A 27,350-nucleotide genomic window follows, 5' to 3' on the forward strand; every position below is an offset into this window, starting at 1 on the left:
AAATCCTGTGGCGGAGGGAACATTCTCAGCGACAACAGAGTAATCAAATTAAGATCCCACATCTGTATACTGTCTGTCTGTTGTACAGTGCCTTCAGAAAGTATTCACACAGCTTGACTTTTTCCACATTTTGTTGTGTTACAGCCTGAATTTAAAATTGATTAAACGTCGATTTTTTGTCACTGGCCTACACACAATACCGCATAATTGGCAATAGTAGTTCTGCCGGAGGGGTGAAGTCAGGCGCAGGAGACTTAGGTACGTGAAACACGTTTAATGAAGAATACAAGTCCAAAGAACCGAACCGACAAGGCAGGGTAAAAATTATTCCAAAGCACAGTCTAGGAATGTAGCGGGACGCAGCCCAGCAACCCTAATACCAAAACGCGTAACGTATTCTTAAGGACAAGAAAAAATAATCCCCCAACCTACAACAACAGACACGAAACAATCCCGCACAGCCCCAAACACAAAACAGACAGACTAAATACCCCACTAATTACAAAACACAAAACAGGGGCCACCCTAACCAGACATTACCAAACGAAACAGAAAAGGAAATCGGTGGCAGCAAGTAGGCCGGCGACGACGACCGCCGAGCGCCGCCCACACGGGGAGAGGCGCCACCTGTGGACGTTGTGACAATAATGTCAAAGTGGAATTCTGTTTTTCAACATTTTTACAAATTAGTTAAAAATGGAAAGCTGAAATGTCTTGAGTCAATAAGGAGTCAACCCATTTGTTATGGCAAGTTTAAATAAGTTCAGGAGTAAGAATTTGCTTAAAAAGTCATATAATAATTTGAATGGACTCATTCTGTGTGCAATAATAGTGTTTTATCTTGTCTCTGTACCCCACACATACAATTATTTGTAAGGTCCCTCAGTCGACCAGTGAATTTCAAACACAGATTCAACCAAAAAGACCAAGGAGGTTTTCCAATGCCTCGCAAAGAAGGGCACCTATTGGTAGATGGGTGAAAAATGTCAAAGCAGACATTGAATATCCCTTTGAGCAAGTTTAAGTTATTAACTACACTTTGGATGGTGTAGTAATACACCTAGTAACTATAAAGATACAGGTGTCCTTCCTAACTCAGTTGCCGGAGAGAAAGAAAACCACTCAGCGATTTCCCCATGAGGCCAATGGTGACTTTAGAACAGTTACAGAGTTTAATGGCTGTGATAGGAGAAAACTGAGGATGGATCAACAACAACATTGTACTTACTCCACAATCATTTCAATTTAACTAGGCAAGTCAGTTAAGAACAAATTCTTATTTACAATGACAGCCTAGGAACAGTGGGTTAACTGCCTTGTTTGTTCTGGGGCAGAACAACAGATTTTTCCCTTGTCAGCTCAGGAATTTGATCTCACAACCTTTCAGTTACTGCCCCAATGCTCTAACCACTAGGCTACCTGCCACCCCAAATACAATACTTACCTAAATGACAGAGTGAAAAGAAGAAAGCCTGTACAGAATAGAAATATACTGCTCAAAAAAATAAAGGGAACACTTAAACAACACATACTAGATCTGAATGAAAGAAATAATCTTATTAAATACTTTTTTCTTTACATAGTTGAATGTGCTGACAACAAAATCACACAAAAATAATCAATGGAAATCCAATTTATCAACCCATGGAGGTCTGGATTTGGAGTCACACTCAAAATTAAAGTGGAAAACCACACTACAGATTGATCCAACTTTGATGTAATGTCCTTAAAACAAGTCAAAATGAGGCTCAGTAGTGTGTGTGGCCTCCACGTGCCTGTATGACCTCCCTACAACGCCTGGGCATGCTCCTGATGAGGTGGCGGATGGTCTCCTGAGGGATCTCCTCCCAGACCTGGACTAAAGCATCCGCCAACTCCTGGACAGTCTGTGGTGCAACGTGGCGTTGGTGGATGGAGCGAGACATGATGTCCCAGATGTGCTCAATTGGATTCAGGTCTTGGGAACGGGCGGGCCAGTCCATAGCATCAATGCCTTCCTCTTGCAGGAACTGCTGACACACTCCAGCCACATGAGGTCTAGCATTGTCTTGCATTAGGAGGAACCCAGGGCCAACCGCACCAGCATATGGTCTCACAAGGGGTCTGAGGATCTCATCTCGGTACCTAATGGCAGTCAGGCTACCTCTGGCGAGCACATGGAGGGCTGTGCGGCCCCCCAAAGAAATGCCACCCCACACCATGACTGACCCACTGCCAAACCGGTCATGCTGGAGGATGTTGCAGGCAGCAGAATGTTCTCCACGGCGTCTCCAGACTCTGACACATCTGTCACGTGCTCAGTGTGAACCTGCTTTCATCTGTGAAGAGCACAGGGCGTCCTGCACGGTGTTGGGCTGTAAGCACAACCCCCACCTGTGGACGTCGGGCCCTCATACCACCCTCATGGAGTCTGTTTCTGACCGTTTGAGCAGACACATGCACATTTGTGGCCTGCTGGAGGTCATTTTGCAGGGCTCTGGCAGTGCTTCTCCTGCTCCTCCTTGCACAAAGGCGGAGGTAGCGGTCCTGCTGCTGGGTTGTTGCCCTCCTACGGCCTCCTCCACGTCTCCTGATGTACTGGCCTGTCTCCTGGTAGCGCCTCCATGCGATGAACACTACGCTGACAGACACAGAAAACCTTCTTGCCACAGCTCGCATTGATGTGCCATCCTGGATGAGCTGCACTACCTGAGCCACTTGTGTGGGTTGTAGACTCCGTCTCATGCTACCACTAGAGTGAAAGCACCGCCAGCATTCAAAAGTGACCAAAAATTCAGCCAGGAAGCATAGGAACTGAGAAGTGGTCTGTGGTCACCACCTGCAGAACCACTCCTTTATTGGGGGTGTCTTGCTAATTGCCTATAATTTCCACCTGTTGTCTATTCCATTTGCACAACATTATGTGAAATTTATTGTCAATCAGTGTTGCTTCCTAAGTGGACAGTTTGAATTCACAGAAGTGTGATTGACTTGGAGTTACATTGTGTTGTTTAAGTGTTCCCTTTATTTTTTTGAGCAGTGTATAACAAAATGTGTATCCTGTTTGCAGCATGGCACTAAAGTAATACTGTTAAAAATGTGGCAAAACAATTAACTTTTTATCCTGAATACAAAGTGTTATGTTTGGGGCAAATCCAATGCAACACATTACTGAGTACCACTCTCCCTATTTTCAGGCATAGTGGTTTCTGTATCATGTTATGGGTATGCTTGTAATCATTAAGGACTGGGGAGTTTTTCAGGATAAAATATTTACGGAATGGAGCTAAGCAGAGGCAAAATCCTAGAGGAAAACCTGGTTAAGTCTGCTTTCCACGAGACACTGGGAGATGATTTCACCTTTCAGCAGGCCAATAACCTAAAACACAAATCTGCACTGAAGTTGCTTACCAAGAAGACAGTGAATGTTCAGGAATGGCCAAGTTACAGTTATGACTCAAATCTACTTGAAAATCTATGGAAAGACCTGAAAATGGTTGTCTAGCAGTGATCAACAACCAATTTGACAGAGCTTGAGGAATTTTGAAAATAATAATGGTAAAATGTTGCACAATCCAGGTGTAGAAATCTCTTAGAGACTTACCCAGAAAGACTCACAGCTGTAATTACTGCCAAAAGGTGATTCTAACATGTATTGACTTAGTGGTGTGAATACTTACAGTATGTAAATGAGATATTTCTGTATTTAATTCAATACATTTGCAAAAATGTCTAAAAACATGTTTTCACTTTGTGATTATGGGCTATTGTGTGTAAATGGGGCTCCTGAGTGGCACAGCAGTTTAAGACACTGCATCTCAGTGCAAGAGGCATCACTGCAGTATCTGGTTCAAATCCAGGCTTCATCGCATCCAGCCGTGATTGTGAGTCCCATAGGGCAGCACACAATTGGCCCAGCGTTGTCCGGGTTTGGCAGGGGTAGGCCGTCATTGTAAATAAGAATTTGTTCTTAACTGACTTGCCTAGTTAAACAAAGGTTTTAAAAAAACGTCATTGGTGTCACGGTTGTCGTAAGGATTGGACCAAGGTGCAACGGGAACGTGTATACTCATCTTATTTATTTATTTAAAAGAAGGAAAAACAAAAGAAACACGTATACAAACAACAACGAACGCCACTAAACAGTCCTGTCAGGTGCACAGACACAAAACATACCCACAAACCCCCATAGCAAAACATCCCTATACATAGGACCTTCAATCAGAGGCAACGAGGAACAGCTGCCTCCAATTGAAGGTCAATCAAAAAAACCTAAACATAAAAATAGAAAGACTAGAACATAGAAATATACTAACATAGAACATTAACCAAAACCCCGGAACACTCTAAACAAACACCCCTCTACATAAACACATAGCCCAACAAACCCCGACACACTCTAAACAAACACCCCCTGCCACGTCCTGACCAAACTACAATAACAAATAACCCCTTTTACTGGTCAGGACGTGACAATTGGTGAGAAAAATCTGTTTAACCTACAATGCAGTTATAGTATTGTCACGAGTGCTGTCTTCGAATTCCCTATCATAAATTAGCCAAGGCGCAGAGTGCCGGTAGTTCCACATCTTTTATTGGTGAACTCGAACAAAACACGAAAACAGGTGAAAACTGGAACAAACGTGTCGTTCTGGGGCTGCTCACACACAGCTGCACAAAAACAAGGTCCCACGAAAACAAAGGGAAAAACATGCTGCCTAAGTATGGCTTCCAATCAGAGACAACGATAGACACCTGCCTCTGATTGGAAACCATACCCGTCCAAAACATAGAAAACAAAACATAGAATGCCCACCCACCTATCACACCCTGACCTAACTAAACACAGCTCTCCTAGGTCAGAGCGTGACAAGTATTCACTGTAGTGTTTTTGCAGACTAATGTCAAATTTTCCATATCCTGTAGGCAGGTCAGACTGGGGTCTGAACACATAGTTCAAAGCTTCTGCTCTTTTTTAGAAGCTGTGGGGAATGCTGTATCTGGTCTATACATGGCATGTAGGTTTCACACTTATGGGTTTCACAAACTGGGATTTCGGGGAGGGGAATGGGCAGGGTATATGCAAATGAAATACTGTAGTATTTATAAATGTTAAAAAGTGTAGTGTTTTATAGAACTGTGTTTTTATTGCAGACATTACTTTAGTATTTAGTACAGTGTTTTTGTGTGAATAATAATGTAGTATTTACTATAATAATCTACAGTATTCTACAACATTCTATAGTAAAGTACTACACACCATACTGCAGTGTGTAGTATAGTATTCTACAGTATACTACAGTTTACTACAGAGTTCTGTAGTAAGTGCTGTAGTATTCTATAACAAACTGTAGTAGTTTTTCATGTGTGATTCCTGTCTGTCTAGTGCTCAGTGTCTCTGGGGAAAGCTCTGCTAGAGTACAAAGAAGATGTAGGAGTCCGTGACATACGAATGACATTCAACATTGATAACATGGTATACTGTGATACACAGATCTAACATGGATGGCTCTTACAGATCTATTTCTAGTGGTATGTGGTCCTAAATGTTTATCCCACACAGATGACTTGAACATACTGCAATAGTAATGGAAGCCACTGACATGACGGTCACGCTCCAGGTTCTAATTCCAATGTTGCGAGATGTGCAGTGCGACTCCAATAAAGACAACCTGGTGCAACCATGTTGATTATAGAGGTGGTTATCTGATTAGCTCAGGGTGCAGAACTGAGGGCAGGTTGGCAGCAGTGTTAATGACACACTCAGGACTCAGCCTGGTGTGAGACACATGCACATACACACACACACACGCACACGTGCACACACACACACACACATACACACAAGAATACTGTCTGGGACCCTGGCCCAGTATCCCACTCTCCTGTGGAGATCACCCATATGTTGCCCACTGTGCAATCTGTGAAAATCTGCCGCTACCCAATGATACACGTACAAGCATGTACTCACACACATAGATCACACTCGACACACACACACACACACACACACACACACACACACACACACACACACACACACACACACACACACACACACACACACACACACACACACACACACACACACACAGAGTACTGTAAGTGTGTACATACTGAGACTCATTTCAATAAGGAGCCCTGGAGAAACATCTACTATACCCTAAAACCATGTTGCCACCTAGTGGTTAGAGTGGTTCTCTTCCTTCCTAATGCGCTACGTTGTTGTTTCCCTGTCCTTCTACAGGCGAGACATACACGGGCACACAGTATGTATGGTGTAAAGCACAGGACGGGCCTTTTTAAACCCAACTAAACATTACCTCTCCTGTAACCACTGAGGCTTTACCATAACTCATTCTCCTCATAGGGAAAGAGCCTAAGGGAGTCTGTGTGAAACAATGTGTTTCGAGTACGCTAGCAGTGTTTCGAGTACGCTAGCAGAGTGAGAAGGGCAGCCATCATGTTCGGAAAATGACAAGTAGACAGCAGACCCAGTATTGAATTGTAGGGGAAAAAGACCAGCAGCCCTCCTCCAGTTTTTTTCACCTGTCCTATGTTTTCAGATCAGTGCAGATGAAGGAAAGGAGACAAGGACAGGAAGTCTTTTAGAGAACTGAAACACACCCACAGTCATTCATATATACTCCAATGAACAGAAAAGAGTCACAGGCCATGGCCATTCATTTCTTTTTATTTCCAGTTGTTTCTGTAAGCCACCCTTTTTAAAACACCAAAAATAGTTATATTTCAAAGATAAATTCAATAACAACAACTCAGTTCCCATTGAGTAGCCTATTAGGTACTATTAAGGACAGACAGAGGGACGGAGTGCTGTTTTCAGTTGATATTCACTATATAAATGCTTTTGAAATAGCTAGCCAGTCTCCGTTGGGCTCTAGACACCTTAACAAATTGGTCTTAAAAGGAGTTGGATGAATCAGCGGGGCTCTGAGTGCAACATTAAACCTCCCTTCATCACGAGCCCTTTGCTGCCCCAGCATTCACACAACATATTGATCTCTTTTAATCAGAATGTTGGAGCTGGCACCCAGTGGGAAAGCTGCCTGACACTCTCACAGCGCTGTAATGATTACCCTGCCCAGTACCCACCCACCTGGGCTCTTAGATAACTACGACTGAGCTAGATGTGTGGGAAATTTTGGGGGATAAATGTCTGGAGATATTCCCTCTGACATGGGATAAAAACCTCATAGGTCTACAGTCACTGTTATCTTCCTGGTACCTGGATGACAATCAAAGAATACTTTGGAATAAACTCCAAATGCCTCACACAATAGTTAATCAGATTGGATTTCTTACTTCCTTACGCACGGTTTTAACAATTACAATGTACTTTGGTAAAAGATCCTGATTGAGATATTGACTTTGAATGCTTTTCTTGTCCTGTACACTGTAGATATTGCCAAGAGGATCTCACTATACGGGATCCACAGAGGAGAGACAGGCATGGTCATATTCTTGGAACATTTACTTCCATGTACATTGGTCAATACAGAGCATATATAGAACATCACATGAATAAACCGTGTCAGACGTTAGTTTGATGTTTTCCATTGAAGGGTTAACACGTTCGATGCTACGAAATAGTAGCCATCATTAACTCTATGGCGCATACATACGCAAACATTTCCTTTGACAATATACACTGGTCCCTACAGGAAATCTACATAGTGTACATTCAACTAATTGGTGTACTGATTAGAATAGCTATTTCACACATACAGTAAACACTCTTTCTACAGATGGTCATGATGAGTGAACCGGGGTTGTTGTGATTCGTGTGCGTTTGACATGGGTTGGCTCATTCAGCTTGTGCTTCGAACATCGGCTATCACCTTGTTACCTCTGTCAGATTGGGTTGGTCAGTCCTAGTAGATCTCTGTCCAACTGTGTTCTCCATAGGCCAGGTGAATGAAAACCCAGCTTTAGAAGACTGTCAATATGTGCGTCTTTTCAAACCCTCCACCTCTTTTCCCCTTCAGAGCGAGGGATGGGTTGTTCTCTGGTGAAGTGCGGTTGATGGGTAAGATGGTGTGGTCACGGTAGTAGGGGTGATTGTGGTGGCACGTGGTGCGGAGAGTCTATGATCACATTGACCAGGGCAGTGGTCCGGTCAGGACAGTCTAGCTGGTTTCAGAGAGCATGGCCAGCACTGTGTCGGCCTGTGTGGCTAGCTTGGTGCTGGAGTGACCAGAGAGCTTGGTGAGCGTCTCCTTCAGGTTTAGAGATTCCATTTCTTCCTTCATCACACCTGAGAGAGTGAGAAAGAAGTAGAGAGAGGACGTGTGTGTGTGTGTGTGTGTGTGTGTGTGTGTGTGTGTGTGTGTGTGTGTGTGTGTGTGTGTGTGTGTGTGTGTGTGTGTGCGCATTTGCATGTGCGCGCTTGGGGTACCTACTGGAGTTGGCCAGGCTACAGATGAGGCCTAGGGCGCTGAACTTGACCTCCACTGCCCCCACTGGGTCTTCCAGCATCTTCTGCAGTGTAGGCAAGAGCTCTGCCTCCTGGAATGATTCCTGCATGGAGTCTGGAGAACAGCAGGACACACACGCCCACACACACACACACACACACACACACACACACACACACACACACACACACACACACACACACACACACACACACAAGCAAAGAGTGTGTGTTAGTCTCTCATTTATAGTAAGTACATTACGGTATATGTACATTGGTATGCGGGGGAATTAGAATAAACTAAAATAAGCTTACAGTAATTCACCATTGTAAAATATGAGCTGATATTATTACATTAGCAGTATATTATTACATACTGATATAATATATACTGACATTATTACAAATATACACTTAGTATACCAAACTTTAGGAACACCTTCCTAATATTGCCCTCAGAACACCCCCCTTTTGCCCTCAGAACAGCCTCAATTCGTCGGGGCATGGACTCGACAAGGTTGTGTCAAGTTGGCTGAATGTATTTTGGGTGGTGGACCACTCTTGATACACACAGGAAACTGTTGAGCGTGAAAAACCCAGCAGCGGTGCAGTTCTTGACACAAACCGGTGCGCCTGGCACTTACCCCGTTCAAAGGCACTTAAGTATTCTGTCTTGCCCATTCACCCTCTGAATAGCACATATACACAATCTACCGTAATTTCCGGACTATAAGCCGCTACTTTTTTCCCACGCTTTGAACCTCGCGGCTTAAACAATGACGCGGCTAATATATGGATTTTTCCCGCTTTCAAAAAAAAAAATTCAAAACACATTCTGTGACGTGCTCAGTTTTTTGGCGGCATGAAGCTTTCATTAGACCAATGAAATTGCCGAACGGGTTAAGGTCAAACAACTTTTTTGTTTACTGTTTAGATTAAATCGAGCGCGCTCAAACTTCCCATCATTCTGATTACGGTAGTCATTTTGTCACCCTCATCATGGCAAAGACACGGAGAAATGCATATGCTGCAGCTTTCAAGTTGAAGGTGATTGATCTGGCTGTTGGAAAAGGAAATAGAGCTGCTGCACGGGAGCTTGGTCAGGAGCAATGACTTTCTTGGTAGGCTACTGTTTACTGCTCATTTTTTGTTGTTGTTGTTACAAGCCGTGTTTCGTTAAAGCCTATTTATTTTTGTTACAAGCCGTGTTTCGTTAAAGCCTATTTATTTTTGTTACAAGCCGTGTTTCGTTAAAGCCTATTTATTTTTGTTACAAGTCGTGTTTCGTTAAAGCCTATTTATTTTTGTTACAAGCCGTGTTTCGTTAAAGCCTATTTATTTTTGTTACAAGCCGTGTTTCATTAAAGCCTATTTATTTTTGTTACAAGCCGTGTTTCGTTAAAGCCTGTGTAAAGTTAATTTGTTTCAATATACCGGTAGGCACCTGCGGCTTATAGACATGTGCGGCTTAGTTATGTTCAAAATAAAAATAAAATAAAAATTCAGTGGGTGCGGCTTATATTCAGGTGCGCTCAATAGTCCGGAAATTACGTTATGTCTCAATAGTCTCAAGGCTTAAAAATCCTTCTTTAACCTGTCTCCTCCCCTTCATCTACACTGATTGAAGTGGATTTAACAAGTGACATCAATAAAGGATCATAGCTTTCACCTGGATTCACCTGGTCAGTCTATGTCTTCATGTTTTGTATACTCAGTGTATTAGTTTTGGTTACTGTCAGTAAACCTGTATCTAGTTATATTATGCTAGTCCAAAGGGTAGCTTTGGAAGCATTGGTCTTTCCCTCTGATTGCTCTTAAAGGATAGTAGAATCCCTCACCAATGTCAATGGCAGATGCAATCGCCAGGGCAACCAGGGCTTCATTCTGCATGATGACGTGTTCACTGGTTGCCATGGAGATGAGGTGACGCACCCCATCTGCTTTGGTTACAGCGTTGATGACTTCCTGTCAAAGAGAGAGAAGAGAGAGAAACAGCCTCTAGAAGAGATGGGATTACATACTGTATGTATGGTGTGTGTGCGTGCGTGTGTGGGTCTGTGTGTGTGTGTGCACATGCATGTGTGTGTGTCTCACCGGAGCACGACTGTGTCTAATAAGGGCAGCCAGGAGCCGGTTTGCCTCTCCCCTGACCCCTGCATGGTCCCTTGCCTCACACCACTCCATGACCCTCGCCAACAGAACCTCATCTTTGCCCAGCACTGTAGCTGCCTCCTCTGACAGAGGTCGAAAGGAAGAAGCGGAGGAAGAGAGAGTCGGAGATAGAGAGCGGGTGTGAGAGATTGAGTGAAGGGAAAGAGTAGAGATGAGAGAAATATGTTGGGTAGAAAGGGATGATTGAAAGAGAGGGATATAGAGGAGAGAGACAAAAAGAGAAGGGAGGAAAATAAACAACAGAAAGGATCAGAGAGGATGAGGACATTAGAAGTGTCAAGGGAAAGGGGATTGAAGAAGTTAGAAAGAGAACCACAGAGACGGGCAAAGAAACAGAGAGTCAAGATTGAGGTAGGCTAGTGAGTAAAGAGAGCAGGAGTGAGAAAGCAAACTCGAGTGGTGATTCCCTTTAGACTAGTGTATTACCTCAGTAGACTCAAGTAATCAAGGGGAGCCACAGTACCCTGCAATTTACCGTGACAGGTCATAGCAGTGCCTGTGGCGGCTTGGTATTTACTCTATTGTTTGGCGCTGAGAACTCCCACAGACAGTGTAAATAGGCTGTGATTCCAACAGTGCCGTTGGACATAGTATAACATTACAACAGCTAATGGAGCTGAGTTAACTATCAATTACAGCTGGTTGGTTGTGAGAACAACAGCCCTGTTTCGTTTATTTATCACAAATAAAATGACTCCCACCACATACAGTTGCAGCCAAGTGTATTTGCACGCTTGCACTTTTCTCACACAATTCCCTACTTGTTCAAAAAATACTTTGAAATTGAAAAAGGTCTGTCCTTGAGGTTTGATAATGCTGTGTGGTTGCTTTGCTGCCTCTGGCACTAGGGGGCCTTGAATGTGTGCAAGACATCATGATATCAGCAGATTACAAAGGTGTCTTGGAGTGCAGCGTTCAACCCTGTGTCCAAAAACTGTGTCTCTTGAAGGTTGTGGGTCTTCCAGCAGGAGAAGAATCCCAAAACACACGTTAAAAAAAAAAAATCGCCCAGATATGGTTCGAGAAGAAACGTTGCACAGTTCTGGAGTGGCCAACGATGAATTCAGATCTGAATCCCATCAAAAACCTATGGAGAGATCTGAAAACAGTTGGTGGAAGGCACACCTCAAACTTTAAAGAATTGGAGCAGTTTGCAGTTGAAGAGTGGGGCAAGTTGCCAGTAGAAATGTGCAGCAAGCTCATTGATGGCTACAAGAAGCGTTTGTCTGCAGTTATCTTGGCCAAAGGCTGTGCAACCAAGTACTAGCTCCGGGTGCCAATCATTTTGTCAATGCCATTTGTTTTTATTTTCGGAATTAAAATTGTAAAAGTAACGGTGCTACACATATAATTTTTTTGTAGAATTTTAGCTTCGTAATTTCCGAAAATGTCCATAACATATCATTGTACCATCTAAACCACTGTGAAATATATTTTCAATAACAAAAAATAGTGTTTTTACAGCTGTTTGAAGCTGGTGGACCAAAACCTCTGTTTGAAGCTGATGGACCAAGACAGAAAGGTACAATGACTCCCTACACTATTGTTTTCTCACATAAACTGAAGAATTTTACAGCCAGGCAATGAGTGCAATTTCCACTAGATAAAACAGTCAGAAAGTCAGAACAGCTTTCCCAGTTTATCAACAGATGCCACTAGGGTGGGAAAAATCAATAGACAAATATCACAGCCAATCAGAACACTGGCAGGTAAATAATACTCTGAAACATTATCATTCCACTGTTAGTGCCAGATATATTATCAACATTTTCTGAAATTATAATGCAAAGATTTGTGCAAATCCTTAGTGTAGCACCTTTAAGTTTCCAGAAAATAAATCGGTTTTGCAATATTGAAAATATAATAACAATGTGTGGAGACCAAAAGTATTTTTCCTCAAATTTCTACATATTTTAAAATACATTTTAAAAGGGATTTTTTTTAAAGAAAAGTGCAAGGGTCCCAATATGTTTGACTTCTACTGTACAATTACCTCTGTACCGGCTAAATGCATTTTCCCTTTATGATTTTAGCATAATCAGATACAGTATAAGCCACACATCTACACTGAGCACACACCCCTCCTCCACCATACACCTTTCCCACCCACCTTGGCCATCCACCATCATGCGCAGGGTGCCCAACAGTTTGAACTGCACTGGGGGCATGTCAGAGCGCAGCAAGGTCCTGATTCTCTCTGTCACCCCGTCCTTCAGCATCCTCACCTTATTAGTGGCTGAAACACCAGGGAGAAGAGAGATCAGAAAGGTCAGAGCTGACAGTCCTGAGAAGAGCTTACAAGAGAATACCATTAGTGATTCATTTCATGGTGTCAGTTTGTAATTCAGTGGTGGGGTCAGTGGGGTCAGTGTGTGTGTTTGTGTGTGTGTGTGTGTGTGTGTGTGTGTGTGAGTGTGTGTGAGTGTGTGTGTGTGTGTGTGTGTGTGTGTGTGTGTGTGTGTGTGTGTGTGTGTGTGTGTGTGTGTGTGGTTATCCATCCTACTATGCACCTGGGATGGCCAGGTTTCTGAGAGCGCTCAGTCCGGCATGCTGGACGGACACGTCGCCTTCGTCCACATGCTGCTCTAGCAGGGTCAGGATATGAGGAACCACCCCCAGCTCCAACATCTTCACACAGTTACTGTCTGAGAAGGTTGAGAGAGGAAGGGCGATAGAGAGAGGGTAGAGAAGAGACAGTAATTGATGAGAAGAGACAGAGAAAAGATACAGAGAGAGAAAGAGGTGACAAGGTAATCAAATATGAAGATAGACAGGGGCTTAGAACATCAGAGACTGGGGAGAATCCATTCTCATGTCAAAACCAAATCAGGCAATGCAGATAAGTCAATCTGAATGCATTTTGCCATCTTACCGTTCCTGGCAAAATTGGCGATGGCCAGGGCTCCAGACAGCTGCAGCTGAGTGTTGGAGGACTGCAGCCAGGAGAGTACATCCTGGTACACCACCCCTGTGCCCTCGCCGAAACACTTCTGCATGGACTCATCTAATGCACCAAAACACAGCACACAGGGAAAGGCAGCACATCAGACTATCCAACCACCAATCATACATTTTTTGTGATCAATATTTCATTTTTTATTTAAATTGTATTTATTTCACCTTCATTTAACCAGGTAGGGTAGTTGAGAACAAGTTCTCATTTCACCACTATGGCCTATTTATTGCCTTACCTCCCTTATCTTACCTCATTTGCACACATTGTATACAAACTTTTTTTCTATTGTGTTATTGACTGTTTATTACATATTTATCAAATAAATAGAAACAGATAGAAGTCATCACATTTTTACTCATAAAAATCAGGCCATGCGATGTGTTGATTATGATGATATGTGTTTATATATATATATATATATATATATATATATATATATATATATATATATATATATATATATATATATACACACATACAGTACCAGTCAAAAGTTTGGACACACCTACACATTCAAGAGTTATCCTTTATTTTTTTTACTATTTTCTACATTGTAGAATAATACTGAAGACATCAAAACTATGAAAAAACACATATGGAATCATGTAGTAACCAAATCAAAATATTTTTTATATTTGAGATTCTTCAAAGTAGCCACCCTTTGCCTTGATGACAGCTTTGCACACTCTTGTCATTCTCTCAACCAGCTTCACCTGGAATGCTTTTCCAACAGGCTTGAAGGAGTTCTCACGTATGCTGAGCACTTGTTGGCTGCTTTTCCTTCACTCTGCGGTCCAACTCATTCCAAACCATCTCAATTGGGTTTAGGTCGGGTGATTGTGGAGGCCAGGTCATCTGATGCAGCACTCCATCACTCTCCTTCTTGGTCAAATATCCCTTACACAGCCTGGAGGTGTGTTGGGTCATTGTCCTGTTGAAAACCAATGATAGTCCCACTAAGCACCAGAAGGGATGGCGTATTGCTGCAGAATGCTGTGGTAGCCATGCTGGTTAAGTGTGCCTTGAATTCTAAGTAAATCACACACAGTGTCACCAGCAAAGCACCATCACACCTCCTTCTCCATGCTTCACAGTGGGAACCACACACGCAGAGATCATCTGTTCACCTACTCTACGTCTCACAAAGACACGGAGGTTGGAAACAAAAATCTCAAATTTGGACTCATCAGACCAAAGGACAGATTTCCACCGATCTAATGTCCATTGCTTGTGTTTCTTGGCCCAAGCAAGTCTCTTCTTCTTATTGGTGTCCTTTAGTAGTAGTTTCTTTGCAGCAATTCAACCATGAATGCCTGATCCACGCAGTCTCCTCTGAACAGTTGATGTTGAGATGTGTCTGTTACTTGAACTCTGTAAAGCTTTTATTTGGGCTGCAATCTCAGAGGCTAATAACTCTAATAAACTTATCCCCTGCAGCAGAGGTTCTCATGAAAGCCAGTTTCATCATAGCGCTTGATAGACATTGCTTTAAGACCTTCATGTCTTAACGCAATGATGGACTGTCGTTTCTCTTTGCTTCTTTGAGCTGTTCTTGCCATAATATGGACTTGGTCTGTTACCAAATAGGGCTATCTTCTGTATACCACCCCTACCTTGTCAGAACACGACTGATTGGCTCAGGCGCATTAATTCACTTTTAACAAGGTACACCTGTTAATTGAAATGCATTCCAGGTGACTACCTCATGAAGCTGGTTTGATAGAATGCCAAGAGTGTGCAAAGCTGTCAAGGCAAATGGTGGCTACTTTGAAGAATCTCAAATATAAAATATATTTTGATTTGTTTAGCACTGTTTTGGTTTATACATGATTCCATATGTGTTATTTCATAGTTTTGATGTCTTCACTGTTATTCTACAATGTAGAAAATAGTAAAAGTAAAGAAAAACCCTTGAATGAGTAGGTGTGTCTAAACTTTTGACTGGTACTGTATATATAAACATGTATTATCATAATCAACACATCGCATGGCCTGATGTTTATGAGTAAAAATGTGATTCATAGTCAGAGTATCTTCGCTCGATTACATTCGGAATCAAACATCAATCAAATTTAGTGATGTTGTCACACCCTGATCTATTTCACCTATCTTGTGCTTGTCTTCACCCCCCACCATGTGCCTTCTATTTTTCATACCTGCGTTTTCTGTTTGTCTGTTGCCAGTTTATCTTGTCTCGTTAAGTCGTCCCAGCGTGTTTTCCACGCGTTACCTTCTCTCTAGTTCTTGTTTTCTAGTCTTCCCAGTTCGACCTTTCTGCCTGCCCTGACCATGAGCCTGCCTGTGGTTCTGTCCCTTTTTGACTCTGCCTTGGACTACGAACCTCTACCTGCCCTTGACCTGCCCTTTTGCCTGCCCCTTTGTCATAATAAATATTCTGAGAACTGAACCATCTGCCTCCTGTGTCTGCATCTGGGTCATATCCTGTGGCGGGATAGTACAAACTGGCCATGCCTGACCCAGCAAACAGACCAGCTCCACAACGCTGTCTCCCTGCAAGGAGCCACCATTGGAAGACATGAGGAGCTACTTCAGAACCTTATGGAGGGACTCCATACCTTGGAGGAACATCATGACCTCAGTAACCTCACTACTAGCGATGCTTCTCCCCAGCCTACCCCGGCTTCCCGAGAACCCCGCTTATCTCCTCCGGAGCGCTATTCTGGAGATCCTGGAACCTGCTGGGCGTTTCTCTCCCAGAGCTCCCTCATCTTTGAGCTACAGCCCTCTTTGTTTCCTTCGGATTGGTCGAAGATAGCGTATGTTTCAATTTGTCACTTGGTGCTTAAAGGTCAGTACCCTGTCTAGCCTGCCAGAAGTTTGAGAGGGTGAAGACTGTGGCGCTGGAGTTGAAGCCCATCAAAGTTGTTTCATCATGGCACTTGATCGGTAAGTGTCCCAATTCAAATCTTGCCCTGATAAGTTGTTTTATAATGGTTGCTTTATTTGACAACAGCAGAGTTCAATATTATAGAGGGAGAGTGTGTGTGTGTGTGTGTGTGTGTGTGTGTGTGTGTGTGTGTGTGTGTGTGTGTGTGTGTGTGTGTGTGTGTGTGTGTGTGTGGTGTGTGTGTGTGTGTGTGTGTGTGTCCTTACAAATATGAACATCTGCATACTGTATGACATATACGGGTAAGCATAAAGTAATCTTCTCTCTAACACTTTAAATGTTTGAGGTGGATCTCATCGGACCCTTCACAAAATCCAGGAAATGGCAACAGCTGGTGTCTGACGGCGAATGATCACTTTACCAAGTGGGTGGAGGCAATACCCATTAAGGTCAGTAAAGGAAGAGTACGTGCTTAACTCTAAATCTCCTTTTGTAATCCATTAAAAAGGGTGTTTGGAACCAAAAATAGATTTTCGTTTTGTATGACACACATCAAGATAGAGACTGGCGAGGCCACATCCAAGGCGATGAAGGACATCTTCAACACGTTTCTCCTGAGGTCTTCTTGAGTGACTGAGGTCATGAACACTGGAACAAGGTACGGATGTTATTGGTTATATTCCGTCACTAATGGTTTGTTTTATTTCTTTTTTACAATTTGTTTTTCCATGGTACATAATAAAACATAATTTAATATCTTACATTGTCAATAGATATCACTTTCTTACCACCTCCTCCAGGTTTGGTGAATGGACCAACCAGACCCTTAAGACTGCCATGGGCAAGTCCCTTGATTGGTACCAGGAAGGGTGGTAGAACAACCTAGAGGTAATTATTTTTGCACACACAGCAGCATCCAGGCCAACACCGAGTACGGACGGGAGCTGCAGCTGTTGACTGAGGTAAACAATGCAATTGTATATACAATTATTGCATATACTGTAGTCTTTCAAATTTGTGTTTGTCTATTGCTATTTTGTATAACGTACTTTCAGATCACTGAAACCCCACCTGATGTAGTGGAAGTTGTCGAATCAGATCAGAAGGCCTTCGAGGACCACCTCCAGGCACGGACTGAGAAGGATGTGGAGGTTTTTGACCAGGTAAATGTTATTGTCCACTGTTAATTACATTTCTGGCCCTCCAAGTGATATGTAAGAAATGTATTTGTAATATGAAATATAATTGCATTTATTCCTGTTAACATCGACAAGGCGCAGGAGAAACAGAAGGAGTGCTACAGGAGCAGAATCAAGAAGGGGACCAAGTGCTACGACAACCGGGCGAATGACTTGGTTTGGAAGACGGTACGAAAGGAAGGCGAGACCTAGGAAACCTCGCTGCTCTTTCGGTCCTAGCTGGTCACACTATCTGTTAAGGTGAATATAAAAATTGCAGATAATAACTACTTGCATTTGCACACACAATAACCCGAAGCTAGTTTTAGTTTCCCTAACACTGATATTTTTCTCTTTGTCTTCCTAGGGTTACCTCGGTGGAAGCCAATAATCTTTTCCGGTTGGACAGTCGACCACTGAAAGCACTGATGCACTACACTTCGGTGAAGCCCAATAGAGCTTTGGTTGAGCTTTGGTTGACATTTGCGAAAGCAAGAAATGGTAGTTATGCTGAGCTTATCAAAATGTACCTCTTCAATTTACCTCTCCAAATGACCTTAGGACCATCGTCTATCATTAGGTCATCACAATGTTGATATAGCAATGGACGCTAATAGTTTATTGAATCCCATTGTGATGCAGAGGGGGACACTTTTTGGCCGGGGGACATTATTTAGCATGACAGGCCCATTCCTCTAAACTCACCTGTCATCCCGGCTCCAGTCGGACCCTGGCTTTCATCCGCCAACGTTTTTGGTGGCCCACCATGGTTCCGGACATCTCTGTATTCGTCGCCACCTGCACTGTGTGCGCACAGAACAAGACTCCGCAGCAAGCGCTGGCTGGCCTACTTGAACCACTCCCTGTTCCTCATTGCCCTTGGTCCCATATATCCCTGGACTTTGTCACCGGTCTCCCTCCGTCAGATGGCAACCCCACTGTGGTAGATAGGTTTTCCAAAGCTGCACATTTCATTCCCCTTCCCAAGTTACCCTCAGCCAAGGAGACGGCTCAGCTTATGGTGCAGCATGTCTTCCCGGATCCATAGACTTCCGGTCGACATTGTCTCCGATCGGGGTCCTAAGTTCTCGTCCAGGTTCTGGAAGGCATTCTGCACCATAAGGTCATCGGCCAGCCTGTCCTCTGGGTTTTATCCTCAGTCCAACGGCCAATTGAAGCGAGCCAATCAGGACCTGGAGACTACTCTTCGCTGCCTCGTCTCTGCCAACCCCACCATCTGGAGTACACCCGCAACTCCCTTCCCTGTTCGGCCACTGGACGCTCGCCCTTCGAGCATTCCTTGGGTTACCAGCTCGTGCTCTTCCCTGAGAAAGAGGAAGAGGTCAGCTGTCCGCGTACCTGGAAGAGAGCCTGGTCCACTCTTCTTAAGACCACCTCTAGGTATCGGTGACATGATGATCGCCACCGGACCCCGGCTCACCGCTATCGGCCCAGACAGAGGGTATGGCTGTCCTCCCGTGATTGCCCCTACGGGTGGAGTCTGGAAAACTTTTCCCTCTGCTGTTTGTCTTCTGTTGCCCCGTACCCTCTGTATAGATCCCACTTTCCATGGGTATAAGATTAAACCGTTGTCTCACAGCCCTTTGTCTCCTGTTTCCAGTTCGTCTTGTCTCTTCAAATGTCCCAGCATGTTTTCCGTGTGTAACCTTCTCTCTTGTTTTATAGTCTTCCCGGTTCTGACCTTTCTGCCTGCCCTGCCCCTGAGCCTGCCTGCTGCTCTGTCCCTTTTTGACTCTGCTTTGGACTACGAACCTCTGCCTGCCCCTTTTGTCATAATAAATATTTTGAGAACCGAACCATCCACCTCCTGTGTCTACATCTGGGTCATATTCTGAGATGTGAGCTGATAGACAGTGAAATGGTGTGTGTGTGTGAGTGAAGCATGGACACAGAGGGTTAGGTTGAAGGGGAGGACAGTAAAGGGATTCTGGTGCCTCCAGGTCAGTTTGAGTTCCTTACCTCCCAGCAGGAGAGACACAATGAGGTTGGAGCCGATCTTGATGCTGCAGAGATCATGGGGGTCAGAGCCACCCTGTAGACCTCGAATCATCTCAGACAGAGCCTTAGGCACCCCCGACTCCACAAACTGCAGCTTTAGCACGTCTGACAACAGCAGCACAGGAGGGGTGTGTTAGTCTGAGCACACATTCAGTCAACCCTTCATGTGAAAAGCATAAACCCCATACAGCCTATTTCATCTCACGTGTCTCTGTATAAATTATATTTCAGGCCCTTGTCCAGACTCACCACTCTCTCCCAGTGATCCCAGAACCTCCAGTATGATGTGTCTTCTCTCTGCGTCAGGAGCCCGTTTTAGCTGGGCTGTCAGCACCTCTGCCACACCCACCTCTACCAGCGCCTCCCGCGCCGTGTCTGCAGGGATCAGAGGCCAAACGTTTTTGTCTAAACCTTTATCTAACCAGGTCTTTCAGTTATGAAACAATACTCATTCACAGATAAGATGTGAGGAACACAATATCAACTGGTTCAAGTCAGTATACAGTGTACAGTCTCCAAAACAAATGAGTCATTCCTCGTCTCTGTGACCCTCTAAAGTTCCTCTGGTGGTCCTCACCCATGTCGGCCAGGTTACAGAGGGCCAGCAGACACACGTTGACCAGGGGGTCATTCTCTGGATACTCCCTCATGATGGCCACCAGCCTGGGGATCACCCCACTTTGCACCAGCTGATCCTGCTGGGCCGCTGAGAGAGGGAGGAGGAGAGAGAATAGAGGAAGAGAAAGAAGGAGGGAAAGTCTAATGGAAGCACACACATCCACACACACGAAATCCACCAGGACAAGCATTGCGTGCTGAGGTTACAGATTAATTTAATAGGGTAAAATTCATCCTGTCACTGCAGGTAAAGCCTGATTCCCTGTGGGAAGGCCCCGGCCTGCTAGAGTCAGTCTCACTCACTGTTGTCGAAGCAGATGCGTCCGATGGCTCTGCCAGTGTGGAGCAACAGTTCCTCATCTGCACTGTTCAGCAGGGGCACCAGAACCTTCACTAGCCCCGCCTCAATGCACGTGTCTCTCACGGCCGCTTTAACACAGGGACAGAATTTCATCAATCTCTGATTCTACCCACAGTGAGCCTATGGCATTGGACTGGATCTTGGCAGATGTAAATGAAAAGTACTCTAGGCGCTGTCAATGAGTGATAACCAAAACCACCCCCTTGTTTTTGGTTTTGGGGGTGGTTAGTACTGAATGCAAATAACTGAGTGGCAGAGGTGCTTTAAGCATAGCACAAAATAATGCATATAATAAATAACAATGTATAGTGAAAGAAGGACAGGGCACATCAGTAACAGATATTATGCATCGATACAGTATCATCTACATAAAGTTAGAATGTGTCAACATCAAATGTGTCAACATCCATAGCAAAATCAACTTATTTTATTTTAATCAGTGAGTCTTTCTAACACAGTATGAGTCAGAGTAGTAGTGATTAAGGCCTTGGTTCACTACATTAAACTCAGATTGCAGGCTGGTCTCAGACTAGACGTAACATAGTAAATGGAAATCTGTGACACTAAAATTAGTATGATATGTTACGTTTGGTATGGTTACATAAGACAGAAGGTTACTTAAGGCAAAATCTAAAGTAGGGTTGTTGGTCGGGGTGGGTGTATAACGCAAATGTCTAGCAACCCAAAGGTTGTGTCTTCTAATCTCATCACGGACAACTTTAGCATTTTAGCTACTTAGCATGTTAGCTAACCCTAACCTTAACCCTAACCCCTAACGTTAGCGTTAGCCACCTAGCCACCTAGCTAATGTTAGCCACAACAAATTGGAATTTGTAACATATCATACGTATTGCAAATTCGTAACTATTGTACAAATTGCAATTTGTATCATATATGAATTGTAATTCGTAACATATCATACGAAATGGATGATGGACATCGACAAATTAATGCATACCATACCAAACCTAACATACATTATCATACTAATTCGAGTTTTCTGGATTTTAGTTAACTATGTTATGTTTACCTCTGAGTCCAGGTTGCAGATTGGTATTCATGCCCCATACCCCCTGTCCCTTTGTCTACAGTAGTAGGGTGGCATCTAATCTCACCTTCCCTGGCCATTTCTGCCACCACCAGTGCCACCTGGTTGGTGAGGAGACTCTTCTTCCTGAGGGACTGGGCCAGGATGGGAACGATACCACTGGAGGCAATCTCCACTGCAGCACCCTTCTCTGGGGACAGATAACACATACTTATATGGCAAGTACCCCTGGGCATGGATATAGAATAGAATGGAATATAACTGAGGGTGGAAAATTCCCATTGGCTCCATAGTAACATAAATATCTTTATTGACCTATAGACAACTTGCTAATTGTTAACCAGAAATTAGTTCTGACACAAAACTCTTGCTAATGTACTGTAAGTGTCCCAGCAGTAGATATAATTCCAGAGAGAGAAACTAAAAGACCAGAGAGAGAAACTAAAATAGAATCCTCCTCTGTTGAGCTTGGGAGGCAGATTCATTGTCATTAAAGCAGCAACGTGCAATAGACACAGAGGAAGACCTGATATTACCATTTCCCCTTTCAAAGAATGACACAACAGCCAAGGAGGCAGGTCAGGTTGTCAGGCTACGCTGCGCTGCTATGGTAACATCCCCTTGCCCGTTTTTGAGGGGAAGCAAATTTAGCTGCCGTGCACAGTGCAACCTCAGATAAACCCCCCCCCCCCCCCCACAGCACTGATGTTTTAGCCTGGTCTCATAGACTAGACGTAACATAGTAAAAGTACATCCGGGACACTCCAGTTAGTATGATATGTTACGTTTGGTATGGTTACATAAGACCAAAGGTTAATTAAGGCAAAAACGAAAGTAGGGTGGTTGGTCGGGGTGGATGGGTAGGCGTATAATGCAAATGTCTATCAACTCAAAGGTTGCGTGTTCGAATCTCATCACGGACAACTTTAGCATTTTAGCTAATTATCAACTTTGCATCGACTTACTACTTTTTAGCTACTTTGCAACTAATTAGCATGTTAACTAACCCTTCCACTAATCCTAACCTTACACTTTAATCTAACGCTAACCTTAACCCTAACCCCTAGCTAACGTTTGCAACATAGCTAACGTTAGTGTTAGTCACCTAGCCACCTAGCTAACGTTAGCTACAACAAATTGGAATTCATAACATATACATTTAGCAAATTCTTAACATAGTGTACACATTTTTATTCATAACATATCATACGAATTGTAATTTATAACACATCATAGGAAATTGATGATGGATATCCACAAATGAATACATACCATACGAAACGTAACATACGAAATGTAACATATCATACTAAATGGAGTGTCCTGGATTTATATTTACTATGTTAAGTCTACCCCTGAGTCCAGGTTGGATACAGAGGAGAAACAGCAGAGGTGTTCTGAACACTCCCGCAACACTCTCACATTGAAGCAGTCTTTTAAAAGCTGAAGATTTGGGCTAAGACTACGCCAGGCATCCAAAATCAGAAAAAAAGAGAAACTTTGCGCCTCAACCCAGCAACTCAAAAAGGGGGGGGAAGGACAGATTCCAAAACAACCTGATGAATAACGTTGAGATAATTTAAACTGAGACGATAGATCCGCATTGCTACTATAGTTTATAGAAGCTATGGCCTTGCATGCCATGGCCAAAGCAATGCCATAAAAGCTGACTGATGGGAACAGGCAAGAGTGAGATTGATGAATCAGAGGTCAGTGTCTACTGTAGATGTGTGTGTAGACTCACTCTTCTCCAGTAGCACAGCCAGCAGGGTTAGGGTCAGGTTTAGGGTTAGGGTTAGGGTCAGGTTTAGGGTCAAGTTTAGGGTTAGGGTCAGGTTTAGGGTTAGGGTCAGGTTTAGGGTCAGGTTTAGGGTTAGGTTTAGGGTCAGGTTTAGGGTTTAGGGTCAGGGTTAGGGTCAGGTTTAGGGTTAGGGTTAACCCTAAGCCTACTGTAGATGTGTGTGTAGACTCACTCTTCTCCAGTAGTACAGCCAGCAGGGTGTCCAGATGAGGCTTCAGCTCCTGCTCTACCAACTCGGTGCTCACACTGATGGAATTCAGTGCCTCAGTCAGGGAGTCTGCAACACACACACACACACACACACACACACACACACACACACACACACACACACACACACACACACACACACACACACACACACACACACACACACACACACACACACACACACACACACACACACACACACAGGAAGAGAGACACATCATGTATTAGTCATATCCTCCTGCAGAACAACTACCTTGCTCACATATACGACAAAATATTCCTGTACAAATAATACATACTGGTACGGTACATCCTGATGCTGTATAAACATCCATACTGCAACCTCTCATGAACCTTCAGGATCTTCCAATCTCATAGTGGCTTGCCAATGCACATACATGTCAAATGTATTGGACTTGTTAATGTTGGTGCAATTCATGTCAGCCAAACACATCGGCACATACAGTATAGGACCAGAGTGATATGAATATATGAATACACAGGCGAAGAGGTCAAGTTGCATCATGGGTAAGACATCAGAGACAGCGAAGGGGTGGCTGGCAATGGTATCCCCCATGCCAGAGGCTAGGAGTAGAAGGGAGAGAAGATGGGAATGTGTGTGTGTACATCATTTCCGTAGCATGCCTCTGCCCCCTCCAGCTAGCAAATATCGGACTGCTTGGTGCGTGACGCTGTCTAGTCACATCCCACACTTTTCTGCTTGATGATGTTGTTGTGACAGGGGACACTGTGCGTGTGTGAGTGCATGCGTGTTTGGGGGGCGGTCTCCCCGTTCAGGCTCTCCATTGGTCTCCCTCCTTACAGACAAATGAAAGAGTTATCATACAGTATGTACATTACTTTGGAAAAATATTTGATTGAGTAAGGAGCCAAGTATGTTATTGATCACTATAATCTTGGCCTTAAATTACTTTCCAACTTCATTGAACCTATCTGAAAATAAAGTGATATGAACAAAAAAGAGCCCAGAAGCCTTGATTTGAGAGCAGAGAGAAAGAGAGAGTAAAGCAGAGCTTAGTCAATGTGTGGGTGTGACAGTTAGCTGTCCTCTGTGCTGTGTCGTCAACACATACTTTCTAAGCAGAGCCACAGACAGAGAGTAATCACCTTGGCTAATCCCTGGTAAGCAGTGGGAAAATAGAACCTACAGTAGGGGGCTATCAGGGTTATATATAGGCCCGGGACAATACCAGAATCGCAATACTCGTCATTATCGTGGCAAGGAAACAAAACTTATTTCGTAAAACAGCCCTAATGTTGGAAACAATCATCCAGAGTCCCATTTATTTAATTTCCAAGCTAGAGCACACAATATTTTACATACAGCAGGTTTTTAAAGGACCAAAGACTTCAGTCTGCTTTGTGTTTTTATTTTTGCCATGGAAAAAATATGACGATACTGGTATCGTTACAGCCCTAGTAAATACACAGAGTCAAGTACCACACAGATCCCAATTTCACAGTTTCCGTTTGTCATTCAGTGTGTGTGTGCATGGGTGCGTGTGTGCATATGTGTGAGAGAGTCTAGGGAAATGCTGCGTACAGCAGAGTGTTAATCTGTTCCACTGAGATAGATATAGGGACCCCCCCCCCCCCCCCCCCACCCCCACCCCCCCGCCCCCCCCCCCCCCCCCCCCATGGTCCTTATTACCACTAACATACCACAAACGAGGTGCTTCCTTTAGGCATCTCCAGCCCTCCCATTTCTCTCTCTCTTTCTCTCTCTCTCTCTTTCTCCCCTCCTCTCCCTGTCTTCCAGGGTTGCTTCAGAGACATCCCGCTGTGCCCTGTCTCTGTCCCACAATGTTTACCTGGGCCTGTAATGTCAGCCCATATTACTATGACCTTTAAACACAAGACAGGAAAGTAAAAAAGACAGGCTGATCGTCTCCTGGAATCTAGCCTGAGCTACATCCTTGTTGATTCCCACTGTACTGTACATCCCTTGCTCCAAATATTGGCAATGCCTCCACTGCTATACTCATTGGCATGCACACGCTGTAACGGAGATTTTCAGAAAGGGTTTTTCTACTCACCCACGTCGGCCATGGCTGCAGGTCGGCAGGCGCTCACTACTGTCTCCCTGGGATGTTATTCCGGCTCTCTGGCTTCCTTCCTCTGCTGATACTGTATGTGTGTGTATGTGTGTGTGTGTGTGTGTGTGTGTGTGAGTGTGTGTGTTTGACTAAGTAATGAGAGAGCAGCAGCCCTGCTTCAGGCCAGGCGTGCCCTGTCTTCAGTCACTGCGCTTGCGTTCTCTCCCCCTCTCCCTCTCTTTCTCTCTGTCTTTATTTCCCTCTGTCTCACACACTGAAGACACTGTCTCTCTTCTCTGTACCATTCACTCCCTGCCTCTGTTTTTTAATTCTCTCTTGTCTTTCTCCTTCTAGTTCTCTCTCACACAATCCCTCCCCCGCCCCGCCCTTCTGCCTCTCTTTCTCTCTCTCTTCCGCTCTCTCTCTCTCACTCCCTTCCATGCTCTCTCTATCTCCCTCCAGCCCTCCTTCTCGCTCCCTTTCTAATACGCTCTAAATCCTAAATCTCTCCAAAGCTCATCAGTCGACTATTAGCTCCTAGGAGACACTGAGACTGAAATACAAGAAGCCCTAACAATGACGCAAAAACGGATTCCCTTTACTGGTTCAGCCTCCCTGTAAACCTTTAAAGATGACTTTAAAAAGGAACAATAACAACAAATAAAAAAGAATGGTTTGATTGCTAAATAAAGGTCATAATGCAGTATAAACTACAACACTATCACTAGTGTATGATATCATCTTATTACCTCTTATTACATCATATTTCCTTCCTATCAATAAGACTTACTGGGCCAACAGAGCATGAGACCTTAATTTCATAAGAAGAAGCAAAATGAGGCCACACCGGCGACACATAATGTAAAGTATTACAAATCCAGATAGAACCCATTACTGTAGGGGTGCCAGGGAATTCTGGGGCAGATTAAGAAGCTCTGTGAGCGAGTTGATCAATACTGGTAGATCACAAACCTCTATGTGGGTAGTATTAACACCAAATTGATACCAAGAATAATTTCATTACCATGTCCATGGTTGTGTATAGAAGTCACCAACAGAGGACGTTAAAGAGAAGTCCAGCTTAAAGCCACATGGATAGTTCCATTTCTGCTGCCTTGGTTTTGAACAGCAGGTGGCAGTTTAAGACAGCTCATTAAAACTAGAGTTTCTTCCCCCAAAGTTGGTGATTCAATTTTGTTTCTCCAACTTACATCCTTGTGCTGCCAATTCATCACCATCTGGAAATGCAGATACCGGCCAGACAATGGAAAGCAATTAATTCAGCCCTTTTATCACTATTCGTGACAGTTGCGTTATCTACTGAAAGACTGTCATGCTAAAATGACAATGCCATTGTCCAAAGCTTTAGTGTCATGTTTGATACCACCACTCAATACTAATAATGCGGACAAAATATCAAGGCCTATTCTTTGTATATGAGTCATGTCCCACTCGGGATGAAGAGGACTAAGTAAGTAAGTCTGTAAATAGTTGCCCTCTTATTGGCTTTCAAAATGGCTATCTGCTTCTAACCCCATGAACGAAATCCATCATGACCCGACAAGACATGTTATCACAAGACAATCATAGGATAAGCATGGAGAATGTGGGGAAGCCCAGGTCTCTCTGACCAGCTTGGCCTCAAAGATGGTTGCTCTGACACAATTTA

At 43.8% G+C, this 27,350-nt stretch overlaps 1 protein-coding gene across 1 annotated transcript; it reads right to left on the minus strand.

Annotated features, from left to right (window-relative positions):
- Positions 1–6,657: 6,657 nt before the first annotated feature.
- LOC106606775 (rap1 GTPase-GDP dissociation stimulator 1) lies at positions 6,658–26,040 on the minus strand. The gene is made up of 14 exons (XM_014203136.3): positions 25,682–26,040; positions 23,587–23,691; positions 21,681–21,803; positions 20,508–20,633; positions 20,164–20,292; positions 19,836–19,961; positions 19,548–19,691; positions 13,458–13,589; positions 13,096–13,230; positions 12,696–12,821; positions 10,508–10,647; positions 10,252–10,378; positions 8,400–8,528; positions 6,658–8,254 (listed from the first exon to the last, which is right to left on the minus strand). The coding sequence occupies exons 1-14, from the start codon at positions 25,692–25,694 to the stop codon at positions 8,127–8,129; spliced, it is 1,683 nt and encodes a 560-aa protein (XP_014058611.1). The 5' UTR covers positions 25,695–26,040; the 3' UTR covers positions 6,658–8,126.
- Positions 26,041–27,350: the final 1,310 nt, after the last annotated feature.

Source organism: Salmo salar, chromosome 01 (assembly GCF_965601325.2).
Source record: "Salmo salar chromosome 01, fSalSal1, whole genome shotgun sequence".
Lineage (NCBI taxonomy): Eukaryota > Metazoa > Chordata > Actinopteri > Salmoniformes > Salmonidae > Salmo > Salmo salar.

Excerpts from the sequence above, each read along its gene's own strand:
- LOC106606775 (XM_014203136.3), bottom strand. Across the intron at positions 13,231-13,457 it reads CGCCAATTTTGCCAGGAACG|ACAGTAACTGTGTGAAGATG; the intron begins GTAAGATGGCAA and ends CAACCTTCTCAG. Across the intron at positions 10,379-10,507 it reads TTAGACACAGTCGTGCTCCG|GAAGTCATCAACGCTGTAAC; the intron begins GTGAGACACACA and ends TCTCTTTGACAG.